Consider the following 20,349-nt stretch of genomic DNA (forward strand, 5'->3'; position numbering starts at 1 on the left):
AGATGGAGGTCTTCCTCCCAGGACGTGACAGGCTGTTGGCTGGAGGATGCTCAGGAAGGCCTTGGCAGACCAACAAAGACAGCCCTTCAGCTGCAGGGTGTAGTTTTTCAGGCCCCAGCATCCCCTTTGGCAGCGGCACAGAGAGTGCTGGCGTGCACAGGCCCCCGGCCCGAGAGACGGGGAAGTAAGGCCCGTTCTTTTATTTACTCAGGCTGCTGTGCCGAGGCCTGGGCATTTCTTGTCTGGGTGAAGGAGGGAAAAAACAAGTCTCTCTCTCTCTCTGTCTCTCTGTCTGTCTGTCTCTCTCTCTTCTCTCTCTCTCTCTCTCAAGGTCTCCCGAGGAGGACTTGCTCTTTCATCTGCACTTGTTCACACACTTGTTTAGGTCGTCGTGACCGTGTATTGTGTGTGTGTGTGTGTGTGTGTGTGTGTGTGTGTGTGTGTGTGTGTGTGTGTGTGTGTGTGTGTGTGTGTGTGTGTGTGTGTGTGTGTGTGTGTGTGTGTGTGTGTGTGTGTGTGTGTGTGTGTGTGTGTGTGTGTGATGGATTGAGTGAAACTGTACATTGCGGCACTTTAACTTGCCATTAAAACCAGTGTGACTAGTAACAGCAGGATCTGGTTGAATTTACTTGGATTCCTTCAGAAGTTGTTCGAACACTTGGCACTGGACGTTTCACTGTATCTGGCCCCACAATGTTTCATTGAAATTATCAATTTTTTTAGATTGTCGTAATTTTTCCTAGTGGTTCTTTGGTTTTTGTGGAAATATAGACACTTTCAACACACACACTCTGTGCCACAACAAAGAAAGACTTTAAAGTTTGAATTTAAAGATTATTATAGCAATATTTTACCAGTCCGGCCCCCTAAAGATGAAATTGGGCTGAATGTGGCCCCTGAACTAGAATGTGTTTGACGTCCCTGATTTAGACTCTGTTTACACGAGACCAGGCTGCTGTAAATGGCATCGTTTCAGTCTTGACTTGCTTGTTCTTACCATGGAGCGATTGGAAGAAGCTCAGAGAACTGGAGTTGGACGTGTTTTCTGAGCCCTATCGCAAATAAATCTGAAACGAAGAGACAGTGGCAATCTCAGGCAAGGCAAATGTATTCATGCAGCACGATTCAGACCATTCAGCTTTGCAAGGAAATACATGAAAAAGAGGCAATTTAGCAAATCAGAAACAAAATGACCAAATATGGTCACTCGCATGATGAAGATTTACTGACTTATATACTTGAAATATTCCTGTTGGATTTGACCAGAAAATAAAAGTCATATCTGAAGTTAAAAAATACAAATTACCATCTTTTTCAATAAGTTTTGTTCGAAATGCTTAATGTTATGCATATGAACCTGTTAAACTTGATATTTCAGCTCCCCTTCTTTTCTCAAACTCATGAAGACTCATGCCTGATGTCTTTACAGTTTTACCAAACCTCGTCTTCTGTATAGGTCTTACAGGATCAACTCGGATTGCACTATTATTCTCTCCAGAAACTTTTTTTGAATTTCGACGAAACCAAAACTAAACATATTCTTTCTGAAAATCCAAGTGGAGTAACGGCCTCCGACTCCCACGTGTTCCCCCACAGATATGATTTTATGTATGTGTGTTATTAGAGCAGAGCGCTAAATAAATAATATACAGCAAGTAAACAAACCGCAGAAAATAAAATGAGGTTGTCCTGACAGCTCGGTGATGTCTCAAGGCAAAGACATCCTCATTTAAGACAGTAGAATTTCATTTAGCCTTGTACACAGGCCCATTTATTTGTTTGTTTTATACTATTGTCTCCAAGCCAATATGTTTGACTGTAAGGCATTGGCTGGGGTCATTCTTCTTGCACTGTCTTCTTCTCCGTACCCTGAGAGGCAGTACGAGATAGGGCAGATCCGCCCCCTCTGTGGAGGAGGGCATAGCACTGAGTCACCCATCCTCCCTCGAACCAGAGAGAGAGAGAGAGAGAGCGAGAGAGAGAGAGAGAGAGAAAACATTGAGACGTGTACGAGCGATAAAGCCAGTAAATCAGGCAAGGTTTGCTCCTTGAGTGAGATGTGTGCGCAGAGTGGGCGCCTTGCCAGGGGTGGGAGGTTTCCGGGAGGGCCACGGTGTGGAGGTGGGCTCTCAATGTGCCGCTTTCAGCAGTTTGGAGGGGCAAGGGAATGGCCTCCGACCCCATCTGTTTCCTGAAGATAGGCCCTGATGGGGGTAAGTGCTCGGAGAGGGCATGATATCCTGACAAAGGGCAGATCTCCCACTAAAAACAACAGAAAGCGGGAGAGAGAGAGGGAGAGAGGGAGAGACTTAGATTTGTCAGCTGAAGGAGCGCACAGAGGTTGGATCCTGGAAAGAGCCCGTGCTTTTCCTTCGTCCTCTCTCATAAATCTTTTGCAGTTTCCTCTTGTTTTTCCCATTCCAAGTTATGGCCTTTTGACACATTTCTTCTCTCTGAAGGGGTTGGGGTTACGTTGTTTTATTTAGGTAAGGAAGTTCACAGTACTTAGGATTCGGCAGCGGGAAGAAGTGGCCCGTAACCTTTTGAACCCGTGGAAAGCGGTGCTGTGTGTTTTCCACTCGTATCGCCGTGCGGTGAACCAGCGGATAGGAATGTCGGCAAAGAAGCCACTTTGAATGGGACACACATGAAAACACTTGTCCAAAGAATGAAAAGGGGAAGCTGCGCTATCAGGTGGTCATTCTCTGCACCTGCTTGTCCTTGAGTGGGTAAGCTACCCTCCCGGTTGTCTTTCCTCATCCGTTTCCCCCCCCCCGTCCCCGCCTGTAGCCGCCTGCTCTGCATCAGCAAACGGCGTGTTGACGCATCCGAAGTTGCAGGACACGCCGAGCCCAAACACATTTAGATGAGACAGTAATCATTTTGGAAAGCACAGCTTATTTTCATGTGTGGGGCAGGTTTTCATGCATATTAATCATGCAGTGTTATTCAAAAAAAGTAGGCATAAGCATGCACAAATCTGCCATTTCATTATGAGTATTGACAGGTAAAGAACACGGATTATCTGTGTTGGTGTGTATCGGGCCACATTTTGAAAAGAGCTGATTTTGTGATGCCCAAGGTTCATGACCTGTCTGGTTCGATAAACCAGACGAGCTACTGGAGCTCAGACTGCTGCAGAAGTTTAGGATAATTATCCTAATATTATGTTGCATATATCAGTTGGGATATTTACCATTCGGGAATATTCCAAATCCAAGTTTACTGCATTTATATGACATGAGCAAACAATCAACATGGCACCTCGAGTAACGTTGGCTTTAATAAAGGTTGTGATCACATGACAAGAGAAACGACAACCTGAACAGCCATTACTTTGTTCTTTGCGCAGATATTGACATTTACCATTTGAGTTTCTAGTCCAAAGGAAAACTGTTGTTAGCCCATGATCTTCAAAACTTCATAGAACAGAAACGTATTGATGTTTAACTTCCCAGTATGTTTTGATTATGAGGCATTGCACATCAAATATCTGATCAAAATTAACTTATCACAGTGGGAAGTTTCCAGATTGGCAGCCTTCAGGTGAATCCTTCCCACCAGGAAGTAGAAACATTCAAAATTACTAGTTGTTTTTGATCCCGCCAATAAACACAACAACCGCAACTCAACGCATGAGCTCGCCTGAAAACGTCAAGACTTGACAAAACCAGAATGTTAAAATAAAAGGAAGGACTATGAAGAAGACAAGACCTGAAAAATGACTCCCGCAGACATGGTCATTTGCCTCACAACTTAACACAGACAAATATGGTAATAATGTATGTTGTATAATCTGATATGTATTGAGTGATGTTCTGAAAAGGCCCATGTTTCATGAAAGTCATTCTCTTTTGCAGTGGAGCGTTCCCGAAGGCGATGCATAGCTGTGCTCTAAATTACATGTTTAATCTTCTCTTTCTTTCATTCTGCAGAACTGCCCTTTTTTTTTTTTTTTTCTTTCTTTCCTTCTTGTCTTAAGGTCATTTCAAGGGCTCTTGTTTTTCAAAAATATTCAAGTAATTGTTCTGGAATAATAGAAATGTTCTAATTTACCTCATGCAGAGCTTACATCCTAAAGTACACCCATTGTCTTGTGTTGGCTTTAAATGTCAGAGAGATTGTGTTTTGAGTCACAGTGGGCTAAGCCATTACATGGCCACATACAAGGTTAATTGTAGTAAAAGTATTTCCACTCATTCTCTTCTCTAATTATACTTTAAATTGCATATTTAAATGTAACTTTTTAGATAACACCTAAGGAGAGGTATTGTTTCTGCTGAAGAAAAAAATGGTCTACATTGCAAAGAAATCCAAATTCATATACCACAACCTTATAATTACTATGACAAATAACACCGCGGTGGCCCACCTTTTCTTTCAAGAGTGAGACAAATGTGTGGCTAATACAGTTTTACAAAACACCTTTCTAACTCGCCGTCTCTTTTCCTCTTTTTTCTTTCTCCTCCCGACTTGCCCTCTTTTCTCTACATCTCTCTCCTGCTGTAATCTTCTGCAGACGGTGCCGACCTTGAGGATGACCCATCGTGTTCGTGGCCTGCTTCTTCCCCATCCAGTAAGGACCAGACCTCTCCTGGACACTGCGAGGACTATGATTTTGGCGAAGACGAAGGCGGCCCCGGCCTGCCATACCCGTGCCAGTTCTGTGACAAGTCCTTCAGTCGCCTGAGCTTCCTCAAGCGACACGAGCAGAGTCACGGTGATAAACTGCCCTTCAGTTGCACCTTCTGCAGCCGGCTGTTCAAACACAAGCGCAGCCGAGATCGACACGTGAAACTCCACACCGGCGACAAGAAGTACCACTGTGGAGAGTGTGACTCTGCCTTCTCCCGCAGCGATCACCTCAAAATCCACATGAAAACTCACGCCTCCAACAAACCCCACAAGTGCCCCGTGTGCCGCCGAGGCTTCCTCTCCTCCAGCTCGCTCCACGGCCACATGCAAGTCCACGAGAGGGGCAAAGACGGCAGCAGCTCGAGCCTCTCCAGAGCGGACGAGTGGAAGCTGAAGGAAACGCGCAAATGCAGCCGCTGCGAGGAAGGCTTTGATGTGCCGGAGGAGCTCCAGAGGCACATCGCCGAGTGCCACCCCGAGTGCTCGCCCTCAGAGGACGGAGGCCTGGGCGCCACCCTGCAGTGCATCTACTGCCACGAGCCCTTCAGCGACGAGGGCACCCTGCTGACTCACATCGACCAGGCTCACAGCAGGGACAGGAAGGGCCACACCTGTGCTATCTGCTCTGAGCATTTCCTGTCCGTTGAGGACCTCTACGCCCACATGGACATCCACCAGCTCCCCGAATCCAGCAATCATAGCAACAGTCCGTCTCTACTGACTGTGGGGTACACCTCCGTCTCAAGTACCACTCCAGACTCCAACCTCTCGGTTGACAGCTCCACGATGGTGGACACTGCGCCTCCTGTGCCCAAGGCAAGGGGGAGGAGAAAGAGGGCTGCTCAGAACACGTCGGAACTCGGGGGCCGCTCCTCTAAACAGCCGAAAGTCTCATACAGCTGCATTTACTGCAACAAGCAAGTATTCTCCAGTTTGGCCGTGCTTCAGATTCACTTAAGAACGATGCACCTGGACAAGCCGGAACAGGCTCACACCTGCCAGTTTTGTTTGGAGGTTCTTCCCTCCCTGCTAAATCTAAACGAGCATCTCAAACAGGTCCATAATGCTGAAGATCACGCTGCTTTGTTAGCCAGCCTGCCAGATGCCCTTCTTCAGTGCAATTTCTGCCCCGAGGTGTTAAGCGATCTGAACGCTCTCCAGGAACACATCCGCTGCTCGCATGGCTTCCCCAGTCCCGTCGCTAGAGAGAGCAATGCCTTCTTCTGCCCCCAGTGCTTCATGGGGTTCTTGACAGAAGCCACCTTGGAGGAGCACGTTCGTCAGACTCACTGTGACGGGGGAAGTCTGCGCTTTGACTCCCCCTTGGCTGTGACTCCCAAGGAGCCGATAGTGGAGGTGTACTCGTGTTCGTACTGCACCAACTCCCCGATTTTCAACAGCGTCTTGAAGCTCAACAAGCACATCAAGGAGAACCACAAGAACATTCCTCTGGCTCTCAACTACATCAACAATGGCAAGAAGTCTCTACGCACGCTCAGCCCCTCCTCGCCAATATCCGTAGAGCAAACCGTTTTAAAACAAGGCAGCTCGGCCTCACGCGCCACCAGTGAGTTCATCTGTAACCAGTGTGGAGCCAAGTACACAAGCTTGGACCTCTTCCAGACTCACCTCAAAACTCACCTGGATGGTCTGCAGCCTCAGCTCACCTGTCCGCAGTGCAACAAAGAGTTTCCCAACCAAGAATCCCTGCTGAAGCATGTGACAATACACTTCACCATTACCTCCACGTATTACATCTGCGAGAGCTGCGACAAGCAGTTCACCTCGGTGGACGACCTGCAGAAGCACCTGCTCGACATGCACACCTTTGTGTTCTTTCGCTGCACTCTGTGCCAGGAGGTTTTTGACTCGAAGGTGTCCACCCAGCTCCATTTGGCTGTGAAGCACAGCAATGAGAAGAAGGTGTATCGTTGTACATCCTGCAACTGGGACTTCAGGCACGAGACCGACCTGCAGCTCCATGTCAAACACAGCCATCTGGAAAACCAAGGCCGGGCCCACCGCTGCATTTTCTGTGGGGAGTCCTTTGGCACAGAGGTGGAGCTGCAATGCCACATCACAACCCACAGCAAGAAGTACAACTGTCGATTCTGCAGTAAGGCCTTTCATGCCATTGTTCTCTTGGAAAAGCATTTAAGAGAGAAACACTGTGTATTTGAGGGAAAGACTCAAAACTGTGGTGCTAACGGCTCTACAATAGGCGGTGGAGATGGCCAGCCTAAAGAAGACATCGAGCTACAAGGTCTCCTAACTAACAGCCACGGTCCAGGTGCACCAGGTGGGTCTGTGGTGGAGTCTCAGAATAGCCACGATGGCAGCGAGGAGGAGGTGGACACCGCGGACCCCATGTTTGGCTGCGACATTTGTGGGGCATCTTACACCATGGAGTCGCTTCTCACCAACCACCAGTTGAGGGATCACAACATACGCCCAGGTGAAAGTGCAATGATGAAACGGAAAGCGGAGATGATCAAGGGTAACCACAAGTGCAATGTCTGCTCCCGCACCTTCTTCTCAGAGGCAGGGCTGAGGGAACATATGCAGACCCACCTTGGGCCTGTCAAGCACTACATGTGTCCCATCTGTGGGGAGCGCTTCCCCTCCTTGCTCACCCTGACCGAGCACAAGGTCACCCATAGCAAGAGCCTGGATACAGGCAGCTGCCGCATTTGTAAGATGCCTCTGCATAGCGAAGAGGACTTTCTGGAGCATTGCCAAATGCACCCTGACCTGAGGAACTCCCTAACAGGCTTCCGCTGTGTCGTCTGCATGCAGACAGTCACCTCCACGCTGGAGCTGAAGATCCACGGTACGTTCCACATGCAGAAGACGGGCACTATGTCGGGCAACCACACCTCGGGCCGCGGCAACGGCATGTCTCTAAACCATCAGCAGCACCACACCCAAAAACTTTTCAAGTGTGCCTCTTGCCTGAAAGATTTCCGGTCCAAACAAGACCTGGTGAAGCTGGACATCAATGGCCTACCGTACGGACTGTGCGCGTCCTGCGTGACCGCGGCGGGTTCCAAGAGCTCCAGCCCGACCGTGAACGGAGGCCGGCAACTGCAGCAGCACGGTGGAGCCTCCACTCCGGCGATAACTACGGCCTCGTGGGTCCAGGGCGAGCGTCTCAGTCCCGGAGAAGGAAAAGGCAAACCCGTGTCTTCGTCCTCGTCGTCCTCTTCCACGTCTTCGTCGTCCGCGGCCAAGACGCGATGTTCCAGCTGCAACGTGAAGTTCGAGTCGGAAGCGGAGCTGCAAAACCACGTGCAGACGGTGCATCGGGAACAGGCCGGGGACAGCAACAGCGGGCAGCTCAAGACCCCCCAGGTGTCCCCCATGCCCAGGGCCAGTCCCTCACAAACTGAAGAGGTACGAATTACATCAAAAGAACACAATAGAAAAACTGATCTGCCTCATTTGGTTTGTATTATCTTTTCTTGACTATAACGTCTTACCCCTTGTCCACAGAAGAAGACCTACCAGTGCATCAAATGTCAGATGGTGTTCTACAGTGAATGGGACATTCAAGTTCACGTGGCGAACCACATGCTGGGTAGGAAAACTCTCCCTCTGTTTCACTGATTATGGCTTTTGTTGCACTCCAGCAACAAAGTCATAAACTGCAATGCTTGTGTATTATCTGTTATTTCTCATTCTTCATAGATAATTTCAAATTCTAGCATAAATTTAATCAACGTCACTTGTTAGAGGCATGACTTTGTGTAACTCTCGTCAATGCAGTTTATCAATTATTAGTGCAAATCACCCAATTTTACAAGAGTTTTGATCGTTTTATAAGGATTTTAGAGGCAGGAATGAATCACATACTTAGGATTGATGTGATATATGTAATGAAATATTTGACCCTGTCTCATTCAGGCTCACAAGTATCTGGATCACATCACCAAATAGGTGGAATTATTTTATTATTTTGTCCATCAGACTGCATCCCCAGTGTTGTGCACTCATAAAGCCCTGAGCTTCATTTCTCCATGCATGTGAATGGTACATTATATAGTCCGTGTGCATGCTTGTTGAGCAGAGTCACTCCACTTCAAACCACACTGTAATGAAGGTAGTTTGAAGTCGTGGAACCACATTATTGGATTTTGGTCTCAAATTTTGATTAACCAACAGTTGTCTACGAAAACAATTCCACATTGCTATTGTGTTTGATAAATTGATTTGTTTGATTATTGTCCCTCTTCACATGAGCACTCTGTTCCGATGGCTGCGATCTGAACAGAAACATTTGGGAACGTTTTTCTTCCACGTTCTGCATTTTATTGACGTCAAATCAACTGAAAAAATGGGCTTGATTGCATTGTGTCCTGCAAAGATTACTCCCAAAATCTCCTCTCTGGAAGATCTGTGCTGGTGTACGACGAACCTCCACATTTTCAAAATGTCTTCACTTTTGGTTCGCCCCATTTGTATTCAGGCAGAATAATTTATAGAGAGCAGACAATTGGAAAACAGGTTTTCTTGCCTGCAGTAAGTAGGCGTCTGAATTCCGGTCTCACGTTCCTTTATTCATTCATTTATTCAGCTCGTTTGGCGGCTCTTTCATTACACTGCATTATCTGTTGTCTTCAGTGGGAGAGAGACTCATTGATCTGGAACCAAACCGCCTCTCTGTTTGGGACACGCTTCTAGGCGCAGGTGAATTTAAACACGGTGGGCAATTCTATCAGGACCGGTAGGCAATTCTATCAGGGACCCACTGTTTGTGCATAAACAATCAGAAGCATGTGATTTGTGATTTTGATGCTGCGGTGTATTTGCAAAAGAGAGAGACGAGCTGAGAGTGTGTAGGTGTGTATTTTGTATTCATCTTTGCGATCTGCTCACCCACTAGTCTACTGGGGGTGCCTAATACAGTACCATGCCAGCATTAGTCCTTTCTCTCGCAAAGGCAGGCACGGAGCACACTGGGAGGGTAGAAAACAAACCCCCCTACTGGTTATTTTATGTCTTTCAGCCGCACAAGCACACAGTTCCCCCGTAATAGTGGAATTCAGACAGCTTAAGATAACAGGAGGATAGGTGATTGGGTTATTGTCTGATGTCTTACTTCTCTGATATGCCGTTGCTTTGTATTCAACATGATCACGGGCTTCATCTGACTTCTCTAAAGGGTTTCTGTTAGATGCATTTGTTTTGTGATCTCCGAAATATGGAGAAAACACAAAACTCGTCCTCATATGAAGTTGTCAAACAAAAGCAAACAAAAAGGAAAGTGAACAGAGCAAAGCAAAGTACGGAAACGTGGGTTCGGCTGTGGCGCACACGTGTTTGGAATCTTCTTGTCTCCTACAAATTTCTAGCAAATTTTTATCAAAAAAATTTAAGTAAAATGTGGTTAAATTCATCCCAGGTTGTTATTGCCGCAAAGCCAATTTGGGCCAAAAAAAAGATGGGGGGGGGGGGGGGGGGGGGGGGGGAGATAGTCATTTGGAAAAGCTCTAAATACCTTCTCTACAGAAAAAAGGGACACTTTCTCCTTTTAATGGCCATCTGCACAGGAGAGGGGAAACAGGGGGCCGGGGTCATCTCCGCTCAGCTGTCAGCGTTATTAGCGTAGGTAATGGAGCAGACGCTGGATTCATAGGGGTGTTGTTTTCATCCATGCCCCACTCCATGGTGTCAGTTCACACTGATAACTCTATATATAGTGATGTGCCGTGACATAACCATAGTGCTAAGTGTATGGAACAACACAACCAGAGCTTGTCTCACCCAGACGTGGACATTTTTTTATTTATTTTTTATTTTTTTTGCCGCCTTTGTAATACAATAGTCTCCCCAAACTGAACTCCACCTCCTCCCGTCAGGCCGGAGCGGTGGCGGCTGCCAGCACATTTTGATGCATGGACATTACGCTCGGATGATGACGGTCCTGGTTTGGACATAAAGGGCAGCTCTGGTGCTCCGCTACTCCACATTTACTATGATAATGGAGGTAAATGAAAGGGAAGGAGGTGGGCCGCGGGTGCAGGAGGGTGTGTTGCCGAGCGGCCCCGGCCAAGCCTGTGAACGGCCCCACGTGTCTTAAGATGGAGGCTGCAGCCTGCTAGGGCCCAGATGGATCAGTACACATTTGCTGTACAGCTGGTCGCTCTGTTTGGGGACCTGGTGTGATCCTCCTATGGAGAAAAAAATGATATCGCCACCATCCAAGGAGCAATTTAATAGCAGGCCAGAAGACAGCTGGCCACTCTTTAGTTTAGAGTTTTTTTGGCATGGCACACTTACAGAATTGAGGGTGTCCGATTTTTCTCCAGAGACACACAGATTTATACAGCTTTCAGCTGTTGCAGTCACTATCAATCCTTTAATTTTCTATTTTTCTTTGAGATTAAAAGACAAATCTGTCCATCAATACTTTTTTTTTTTAAACACGTTTTGATCTGCTGTGAATAAAAATAAATAAATAAATAAATAAATGTTTTAAAAAAATTATAGCGCTTTCCACAAAGTCGCCTATTTATTTTTTGAGAGGACCTTTGAAGGTCTTTCATTGACACAAAAGCCTGTTTGGTTTTATCAGCATGCCATCATGCCACCCCATTGCTTCACTTTGACCCCAGTGTAAACTATGACATTTGGAGCCTCATGGGGGGGCACGTTTGGCCCATTTATCGCACTGTTTCAAATGTCCCTGTGTGGATTTTCAGAGGCCCCTGACATGTTTTGAAGCTCGGGCTCTGTCTTAAAGGGTTTTGAAGGTGAAAAGGATGTTGTTGGTTTTTTTTTTTTTGTCATATCTGCTTTCAATCTCATTCCCCTCTCACTCCTGTCCATTCCAAGCGCCTACTGCCAAGGTGGCAGCGCTCAGAAGGACAATGATAAACAAACAAACCCCAACCACATCCCAGAAAAAGTGTTTTTTGGGGTCACCTCTACAGATTTTTTGGGATGGTGACAGCACTGAGCTCCAAGCCAAGTCAGGGAGGGGCCTTCTCTCACAGAGAGGAGCCGGTGGCCCGGTCGGCCCAGGCAAAGGGGGGCACTGGAGGGGTGGAAAGGTTCGGGGGCGGAGAGGGAAAGGCACATTTGCTGTACAGCTGGCCGCTCTGTGTGAAGCAGGCACTGTGGGCCGTGACAGAGCTGGAGAGGAGAGCGAGTGAGAGGCCTTTAGCTCTCCTCTAGCTTCTCCTCCTCCCTGTTCTCTCCTCCTCATCCCGCCCTTTTTATCTGTCCGTCCACCATCTCTCTGTTTTCCGCTGTCTGACTATCTCGCCCTCACATTTTCGTATTAACTGAGCTCCAACCTGGCAAAACGCACTGTGTTGGCTGTAAGTGAGGGAGCCGACAGGAGGCACACTGTAACAGTATTTGAAGCTGAAAGCCTTGTTTTGTTTTGTTTCTTGCTAAGGGCCGCAAATTATCCTTGACACATATCCTCTTGTCTCGGGCCCCAAGAGCAACTTGGCCAGTGTATGTTGATTATATGGTCTCCATCACTGTCTCTGCCCTGGTGGCAGCACATTTACTACATCATTAAGTGCTTTTTTTTTTTTCTTCCTCCTGATGCATAAACAGAATGTGGTATTTCCATTTTTAAAAAATGTTATCCTCCTTGATTAGCTACGTCTGATAGCATTCCCTCTGTTTCTAGGACTCGTTTATGGCAGTAATGTGCGGTCAGGGGAGGCAGATGAGGCAAAGTGGGGAAAAAAATCACTGGAAAGCAGATAAATCTTAACATTTCTATGCTTATGTGCAACAACTGTAATTCCTATATGACCCTAATAATTTCTCTTATCTTTAAATATTCCATATTTTTGCATTTCCTGGTTATGTATTGCCTCCACACACAAAGTGAGCCCTCAGCTTAGACTGGCAGTCCCATACAAACCAGGTTCAGATTTTGGACCCGATTAAAGCTTTGCCCAATAACAGGCACAACGTTGATATGCACTCATGTGGAAGCTCATATAACAATGAGGTCATAGACACATGTGCCAAATGACACGCATGATCTATTTAGCGTATTTGCCCTGATAAATATGCAATATCAAACATGTCTACCTGAAACACTCAGAGGAATCGATGCTAATTGATTATTTTAACTTGTGCAATGTGATTTACGGCGAATGTAAGTCTTTGCTATATTAAGAAGGTTCAAACTGGCTCAGATGTTCTTATTGTGGTGAAAATCATTTCTTGGTTATTTTATTGTCTTAAATTCTTTCTGCTCTGATCTTGATTTTTTTATTTTATTTCCGTTGTTGTTACTGGTCAACATTGTAAGAATATTGATAGATCACCTCCCGTTATTTTGTCCTCCATATGTTTTGTTTTTTGTTTTTTTTGCTATAATGCTCCATTTTCCTCCACCAACATTTCCAACTCATTTCATTTTGTGCTTGGTGTCACTCAGCTCTCCATGCAGTCTTTCCACAGCAGATGCATGCAGCAACACATGCAAAGGTCTCCATTTAAATACACTTATTGTAAGTGACGACACTCATTCTGTGACACTTAATTTTAGCTGATCACCCGCAAAATGCATGCAAACCGAAAGTGCAATCTGTTTGCGTGAGCATGAATCATAGTGTGTTGAATCAGGTCTCAAGTTTTTTGCCTTTTCATTGTACTTCCTTTTTTTTTTTTAATTATTATTATTTCACCACTTTCCAAAGATGCTCATTTTATGTTTGCCGATAAGATATTTAGTCTTGCAGATTTAAAAACACAATGGGTGAAGCATTCAGTACCACTGCACATCTGTAGGGGGCACAGCTGAGTACAATTTTTTTCTTTGCACACACTGCAGTTTGTACTTTCATGTGTTCTTTGATTCAATTCCATGAAAAAACTATAGTACAGAAATTAAGGAAATAATGACCTTGTCTGACTTGGTGCCTCACCTGCGCCAAACCTCACCGCACGTCACTGCTTCATCAAACACGTACACGTGTAATCTGCTAACGAACATGACCAAACACTCCTCATTTGACTCCTCGGGGAGCTGGATCAGAGTCAGAACTCAATAAACAGCCGAGCACACCAACAGGATCAATCTTATGAAATAAATAAGAGAACAGGTTTGGACCAGCCACTGGAAACAAAGGAAACCATGCGTGCCATATACCGAGTGTGATATCTGCCTGCTTTTATTAATTGGTGATTAATAACGCCTCTCTGTTCGTTAGCATAGTCACCTCCCGTGCAGCCAAGTGTGTTGCTGCTAATATGCAATTATGCGCACCTTACTGCTCGTTACATTATACCTCTCCCTGACTAATGTGGGGTCCATGAGGAGAATAGAAATCAGAGTGAGCTGCAGAAAAAGAAAAAAAAAAGAACCCCAACTATCAATAAGATTCTTACTTTCTCTGTGTTGCCTTACCTGTCTGGATGGGGAACAGGAAAAAAAAAAAAGAAAAGAAGTTTCTTACAAATTCCTCAATGCAACCAGGAGACTGCATTAAAAGTTTTACAGCATTGCAGAGACTGTTTTGCTCTTCCCGGTGTTTTTGTTGTAAAGCAGAGGTAATTGACATCACCATGGGGATGCTCTGTTGCTGGGCCAGACAAGCTCAGTCTGATGTGGTCCTTATCTATTGATTTTCCTGACATTTCCCCACACCTCACAGACTAGGCCAACATGTGAGAAAATATCTGATGCTCTCAGTTCATACAGCCCCTGTTTGTACAAACTCCGAGCGAACACTCGCTGCCCCTCGCTGCATTGCAATCGCCGGGTTGATGTCACCATGGCGACTTGGGGTGAGTTCCCGTCTGCGATTGGTTGAACTCTGCTTCCAGTTAATCCTCAAAAAAAAAAAACTCACATAACTTAGAATCTCAGTACAACACTTTAGATTTTAACAACCATAACATTATGACCACCTCTCTGATGCTGTGTGTGAGGCATTGGACTCCACTGGACTTCTAAAGGCTCGGTATTATATCTCATATCAAGATGTCAGCAGCAGATCCTTTAGGTTCGATACGTTTTGAGGTGAGGCCTCCATCGACCGGACCCCACAACACCTCAAACGGGTTGTTGCATCCCTCAAAACATTCTTGCTACTTTGAGTCAGGGGGCATCATCCTGCCGAAAGAGGCCAGGGAATACTGGCTACTTGAAAGTGTGTACATGGTCTGTAACAACTCCTCGGTAGGAAGTACTTGGAAAAAGTAACATGGGTGGCAGGACTTGAGTTTTCCCAACTGAATGTTGCTACACCAGCTCAGTGTTTTGCTCCCCTGGTTTCGAAGTAAGACGTCAGAGAAAACCTGATCCAGGTCACGCCGCCTTCTTCTGTGACTACGCGAGCCAGTTCTGGTGGTCAGTGTTGGTGCTTTGGGTGGTGGACTCGATCCACCGCAAACTGTGCTACGCTGTGTATTCTGACACCTTTCTGTCGGAACCAGCGTGAACTTCTGCAGCAGTTTCTGCTACAGTAGCTCGTCTATCAGATCGAGAGCCAACCTTCACCCCCCTCCAGCTTCTATGAGCCATGACCGACCGTGACCGACCTTGTCACCGGTTCACCTCTTTTGCGTCCTCGAATATTTTTTTATTTTTTTATTTTAAAGATACCAACCACTTTAGACTGGGAACATCCCGCGAGAGCGTGCAGGTTAAAAGATGTTCTCACCCGGTCGTCGTCAAACTTACTGAAATCCTCATAATATTTTTAGTTTTTTCTGCCTCTGAAATACAAAATGACTAATTGACTCGTACAACCCAGAATCCCAGACACCAAGATAAAGAGACAGTTAGTGTCATTCACTTCACCTGTCTGTGGTCTTAATGTTCTGGCTGGTGTTTTTGGCCTGAATTTACACACACACACACACACACACACACACACACACACACACACACACACACACACACACACACACACACACACACACACACACACACACACCGATCTCGTTGGGGACTGGGGTGACCTGAATAGAGGTAGGCTCCTCCTGTCCTTCTGCCATGTTTTATTGATATACAGGAGAGATGTCTCCTTTAGAGTGTTAATGCCAACCCTTGTTCTGAAGTGAAGCCCATAAATACTGGATGATCAGAATTAACCTCTGCATTACTCCACCTCCCCACGGCCTCAGAGGTGTCACCAAGGCCGGAGGTGCTCGTGCTCCCCTGGTCTGATGGGGTTGCTTAGCAGTCTGGCTGGAGGGGGGGGGGGGGTGTGGGGGTGAAGTGCAAACAGACAGTCCTGCCTTAGTAAAGGTCAGAGCTGCAACCTACACCTCTCAAATCCCATCCTGGCCCTGGAGGGACCCAGCTTACAGGCGTGCCTTGAGATGCCTGTGGTAAGGGAGGCTCACGCTGAAAGCGAAGGGACGGGCTCCCGCCGTGCCGCGTTGCTTTTAGAGGCTGTCAGCACCAATAGCAGTGTGACACATCGGATCTAACTTTGTGTAGTGGCTCTTACTCCATGCGCCCGCGGAACGACGAGCACGCCGCGACATCGGCAGCGATCGTATGCCGCTGAATGGGAGAGAGCTTCAATGCGGTCCTCCAAACTGCTGTTAGGTACACTTCATAGGTGCAGAGAGGTTTGTTTTAGAATACAAAACAGACTCCAAAAGCAAAAAAAATAAAAAATAAAAGTTTGAGCCCCTCTTTATGGAGCACAATGGTGGTTTTCCAAAGTACCATGTAACGAATGACTATCCTCATCAAACTTTGGCGGCGTGAATGGCAGACAGGGGAGGAGAGGGGAGGGGAATAGGGTTCTGAAAGGCCCCCCAGCGTCAAAGCCTTAATAATCATGTGAGCAGCGCTGGACTTCATTACCCTCCTGTTCGACAGGCCGAGTGCCAGCCTGGATTGCTGGCTGGCTGTGGCAAGGTCAACGGCGGAGGAAAAACCAGTTACTGTGTTACTCTGGAGCGGAATGGAGAGGGGCGGCCATCTGTCAGCTCGGGCCTGCCATACCCGCAGAGCAAATGGACACGGGCGGCCAGAGGAGAGGCCACAGACACCCATAGAGCTAAACCCAGTGCGCACAACACTGAGGCACGGACACAGACCCAGCCAAAGAGACGGGCCTTGGTACCACTAAAAACACACATATATACACAGAGAGATGCGCGCAGAAGATAAGGCCATCGCCGAGAAATGTTGGCAGTGCCTCGCGTCTGTGTTTATGCATGTTTGTTTTTTAGTGTCAGCACACTATTGGGCCCCCACTGCTTTAAGTCCAGATGGTGGACCATTTGATAAAAAAGTTGACAAAAGTTTGGAGTCGCCGGCCAAACGGTAAATGTGTTTGATAATCCTTTATGGAGACGAAGTCCTCCTGCGCTGGAAGTGCGGGGAAACGTCGGCGAGTTGTGGGCCGGAGTTTTTAGTGTTTCACCTTGCTGGCTCTTTTGTTGGCGTCTGCCACGTCCACCCGCCCTGCGAGGACCTTTACGATGCCCTCTGGCCAAAGTGGAAGAACCCTGTGGAATGTTCCAAACCCCACTAATAGGTTTCAGGTGCTGCGGGCCACCGGCCAGCCCCCCCCCCCCACCCCCATCCTCGCCCCGCTCTTGTGCGATCGGACTCCCTGTTGAACAGACACCAGCGTTTCTCCTCTAAAAGAGGAGAGCAACACAATGCATCACTGTTCACTTTAAAGTCTTTACTCGTCTTCACAAATTGCCCGGCTGCTCTCGCGCGTGCGATTCAAGTTCAGGCGGGATCGCGCCTCCCGACTTCCAACAGCTCAGCGATGCTTAAAAAGTTCCTCCGTGTTTTCCTCCTGCACCCAAAGCAACAACACCACCCCCCGCCACCACCCCCCACCACAACTCGAGCATCAACATCCTCCGGAAAACAGGGAGATGGTCCTGGGCGATTCCCCTCGCATTAATGGAAATCACACAGGAACTCCCCTGGATGAAAGCTTTATTAGTTATTAAGGTTTAATGTTGATATCAGTGCTTATATGTTTACTGGAGTGCACGGCAACGCTGATGCGGAATTGTCAGAGAGGTGCAGATTTAGTAAGGAATTAGTGTACACCCAGGATTTAATTAAGGGGATCTATTTCCATCTTGTTAGAAAGAGATAATGCGAGTAGCGCATGCATCATAGGTTACCATATTAAATGCTGCTTCCTCTAACAGCATTACAGCCACGGCGGTAGTGCTTGTAGATTAAAGAAGGAAAACACGGCTGGAAGATTTGCAGCAAATACACTGTCACTTTTTTTGAGTTTTTTTTTCCAAATTTTATTTATTTGTTTATGAAAATCTCCTCCAAATCAAAATCGCATGATAAAATAAAACCAACAACGCAGAACCGATAAGCAGACAAGAATAAAAATATCTCTATCATTTTATAACAATGAACCTCAGGACTCTATGTATTTATAGCATTCTGTCACCTTGGCTGCATTAGTATATACGCCGTTGAGTATAGTATATGTGAAGTTATCCATTGTTTAGCTGCTCTTGCATATATTTTCACATAGATTGGTGTTACTTTTAATCAGTATTGTGGGTGAGTCCCCCCCCTTAGACCTTCAGGTGGGTGATACACTAGCAGATAAAAAAATTTTTTTAGATTTATTTATTTATTGTTTTTAAATTACTAGAAATCCTGATAAAAAAGAATCACGACAATGATAAAATTAAAGATTATTTAATTAGATAACACATCATTGGTAGTGAATTTTCATTGGGAGCAAATTGAAATGAGAAAATAAGTATACAATATAGACTTTTTAACTAAACATGCCAGATATTCCACACTCGTGGAATATATTAAAAACGGGCCCTTTTCCTCAGCTGCCTCGCCGAGACTTGTGTTTGCAAACTTTATTGAAAGATAAAGTTTTGATCATCTCTTGGATTCAAACACGGAGTCTAATTCAAGCTGACTGAAATACTCCTGCTGCTGCTTGATGTCACTCATGCTGTTATTTTTAGAGAATCCCCTGCAAAGCACACGTAAAGTGAAAGCAAAGCATATTTGCGTGTATTTCAGTACACATCATGCAGGATCTTAGTAAATCAGGCCCTAAGTGCGAGGCCGTGTGGTTTATACTCAGCGAGTGGGAGGCCCGTAAAAAAATCCCCCGACTTTAATATATTTAAATTTAGTGGTGTGTTTGATCTTATTTGTGTTGTAATTGCCGTTATTTATCTGTGAGTTATCCAAAAGAGCAGCTGGCAACTCCAATCTATTCACCAGAGGTGATAAGTTACTGTACTTAAGTAGGTTTTGCAGGTATCTGCAGTTTTTCCTCGGTACTTTAACTTTTCCTCCCGCCGTGTGAAAACAAAAAATCTGTACTTTCTCCACCTTATCCACACTGATGGATTCTAGAGGGATCGAGTTACACCAATGAATCCAATAACTTCCTGTTCCTTTACAGGAAGGAAAGGACCTTCAAAATAGAAGTCTTGGTTTCATAAACAGCTTTTGCATATCTATCTATCTATCTATCTATCTATCTATCTATCTATCTATCTATCTATCTATCTATCTATCTATCTATCTATCTATCTATCTATCTATCTATCTATCTATCTATCTATCTATCTATCTATCTATCTATCTATCTATCTATCTATCTATCTATCTATCTATCTATCTATCTATCTCATCTTTGCTACACACTTTAATTTATCAGAGTTTTTTTTATTTCCCGCCACTTAATGCTGGAATCCTCCAGAATTTAAAGAATCGAAGGCAGTTAGGAAGCCGCTTTGCAGATAAATAAATATACGGTGCAGCGTAAAGTTTTTTTATTTATTTTTTTTCTCTGCCTCTACCGCTAAAGAAGTGGCTGTTATTAGAAGTAAAAGCGGTCACACTCGTTCACTCGTCTCCTTCCATTTGGAAGCACGACGCCCGAGTGGGAACACCGAAGCAACGTGGCCTCTTTGTCTCTCCATTTGTCCCGGCGCCGCCTGGAGACGTAAACCTTAAGCCACTCACTCTCTGATTAATCTTTTAACATTTATAATTACTAATTAAGTTAGTAAGAGACTTTTAATGTAGTCCTCCTTCAATGGGGAGCAGAGAGGACAACAGATCATTAGCTTCAATAATGAACGCGGATGAGACAGATAATGGCCTGTGATAGGTGAATACTGACAGTTATATTAAATGAGGCGAGTGTATGGGAAGACGCCGCGCGCGACCGGACAAGGCGCTAACGCAGTTCGCCAGCTCCAAAAGAAGCTGCGAGGCATGAGGAGATTTATCTTCCAGATAGTCTGTACTAATTAAAACACACATGTATTTCCCGCCATGCAGTCAACTTTTATATTCGCGACTCATCGCGTCAACGCGAGTTTCAGGTTTTTATTTATTAATACCTGCTGGTTTTTCTTTGAATCTTTGGGTCCCTCTAATGTTTTTTTTTTTTCTGTGAATCTCATTATGACAATCTTACATTAGTGTCTGCATTATCGCGGTGGCTGTAAGTTGCTGGCCATTAAAAGAGTCATTTATTCTTTTTCTTTTTCATTTTTTTTTTTTTTCTTTTAGCTTAACGACGACGCTACTCTGGCACATTCTGCGAGCCTTCCCACATTGGGGAAGGTGCTTATGCCATAATGATTATTATCATTAAGAAGATATTAATGTGCTTAGTGTTTGCGACCCAGCTGCTCATCATGGCCTGAGCTACCTGCCGGGGAGGGAAGAGGAGCCGCTGCCAAAACGGACAGCGCGCGCAGGCCACCGCCCACCTGTCCAGAGGTTTCAGG

The 20,349-nt window shown here is 45.8% G+C and overlaps 1 protein-coding gene across 6 annotated transcripts in view; it reads left to right on the plus strand.

Annotated features, from left to right (window-relative positions):
* Window positions 1-20,349, plus strand: part of LOC308117159 (zinc finger protein 521-like) — a 142,295-nt gene that overhangs the window by 58,729 nt on the left and 63,217 nt on the right. For 4 of the 6 annotated variants that reach the window (XM_080475856.1, XM_080475857.1, XM_080475853.1 and 1 more), the window contains 2 exons: window positions 4,520-8,028; window positions 8,128-8,212. In XM_080475856.1, the coding sequence (XP_080331982.1) occupies window positions 4,876-8,028; window positions 8,128-8,212 (3,238 nt within the window). In that variant the 5' untranslated portion in view covers window positions 4,520-4,875. The remainder of the gene's footprint in view (window positions 1-4,519; window positions 8,029-8,127; window positions 8,213-20,349) is intronic. The other 2 variants (XM_080475855.1, XM_080475854.1) reach the window with 1 other exon arrangement.

The sequence above is a fragment of the Lipophrys pholis genome, assembly GCF_963383615.2.
Source record: "Lipophrys pholis genome assembly, chromosome: 1".
NCBI lineage: Eukaryota > Metazoa > Chordata > Actinopteri > Blenniiformes > Blenniidae > Lipophrys > Lipophrys pholis.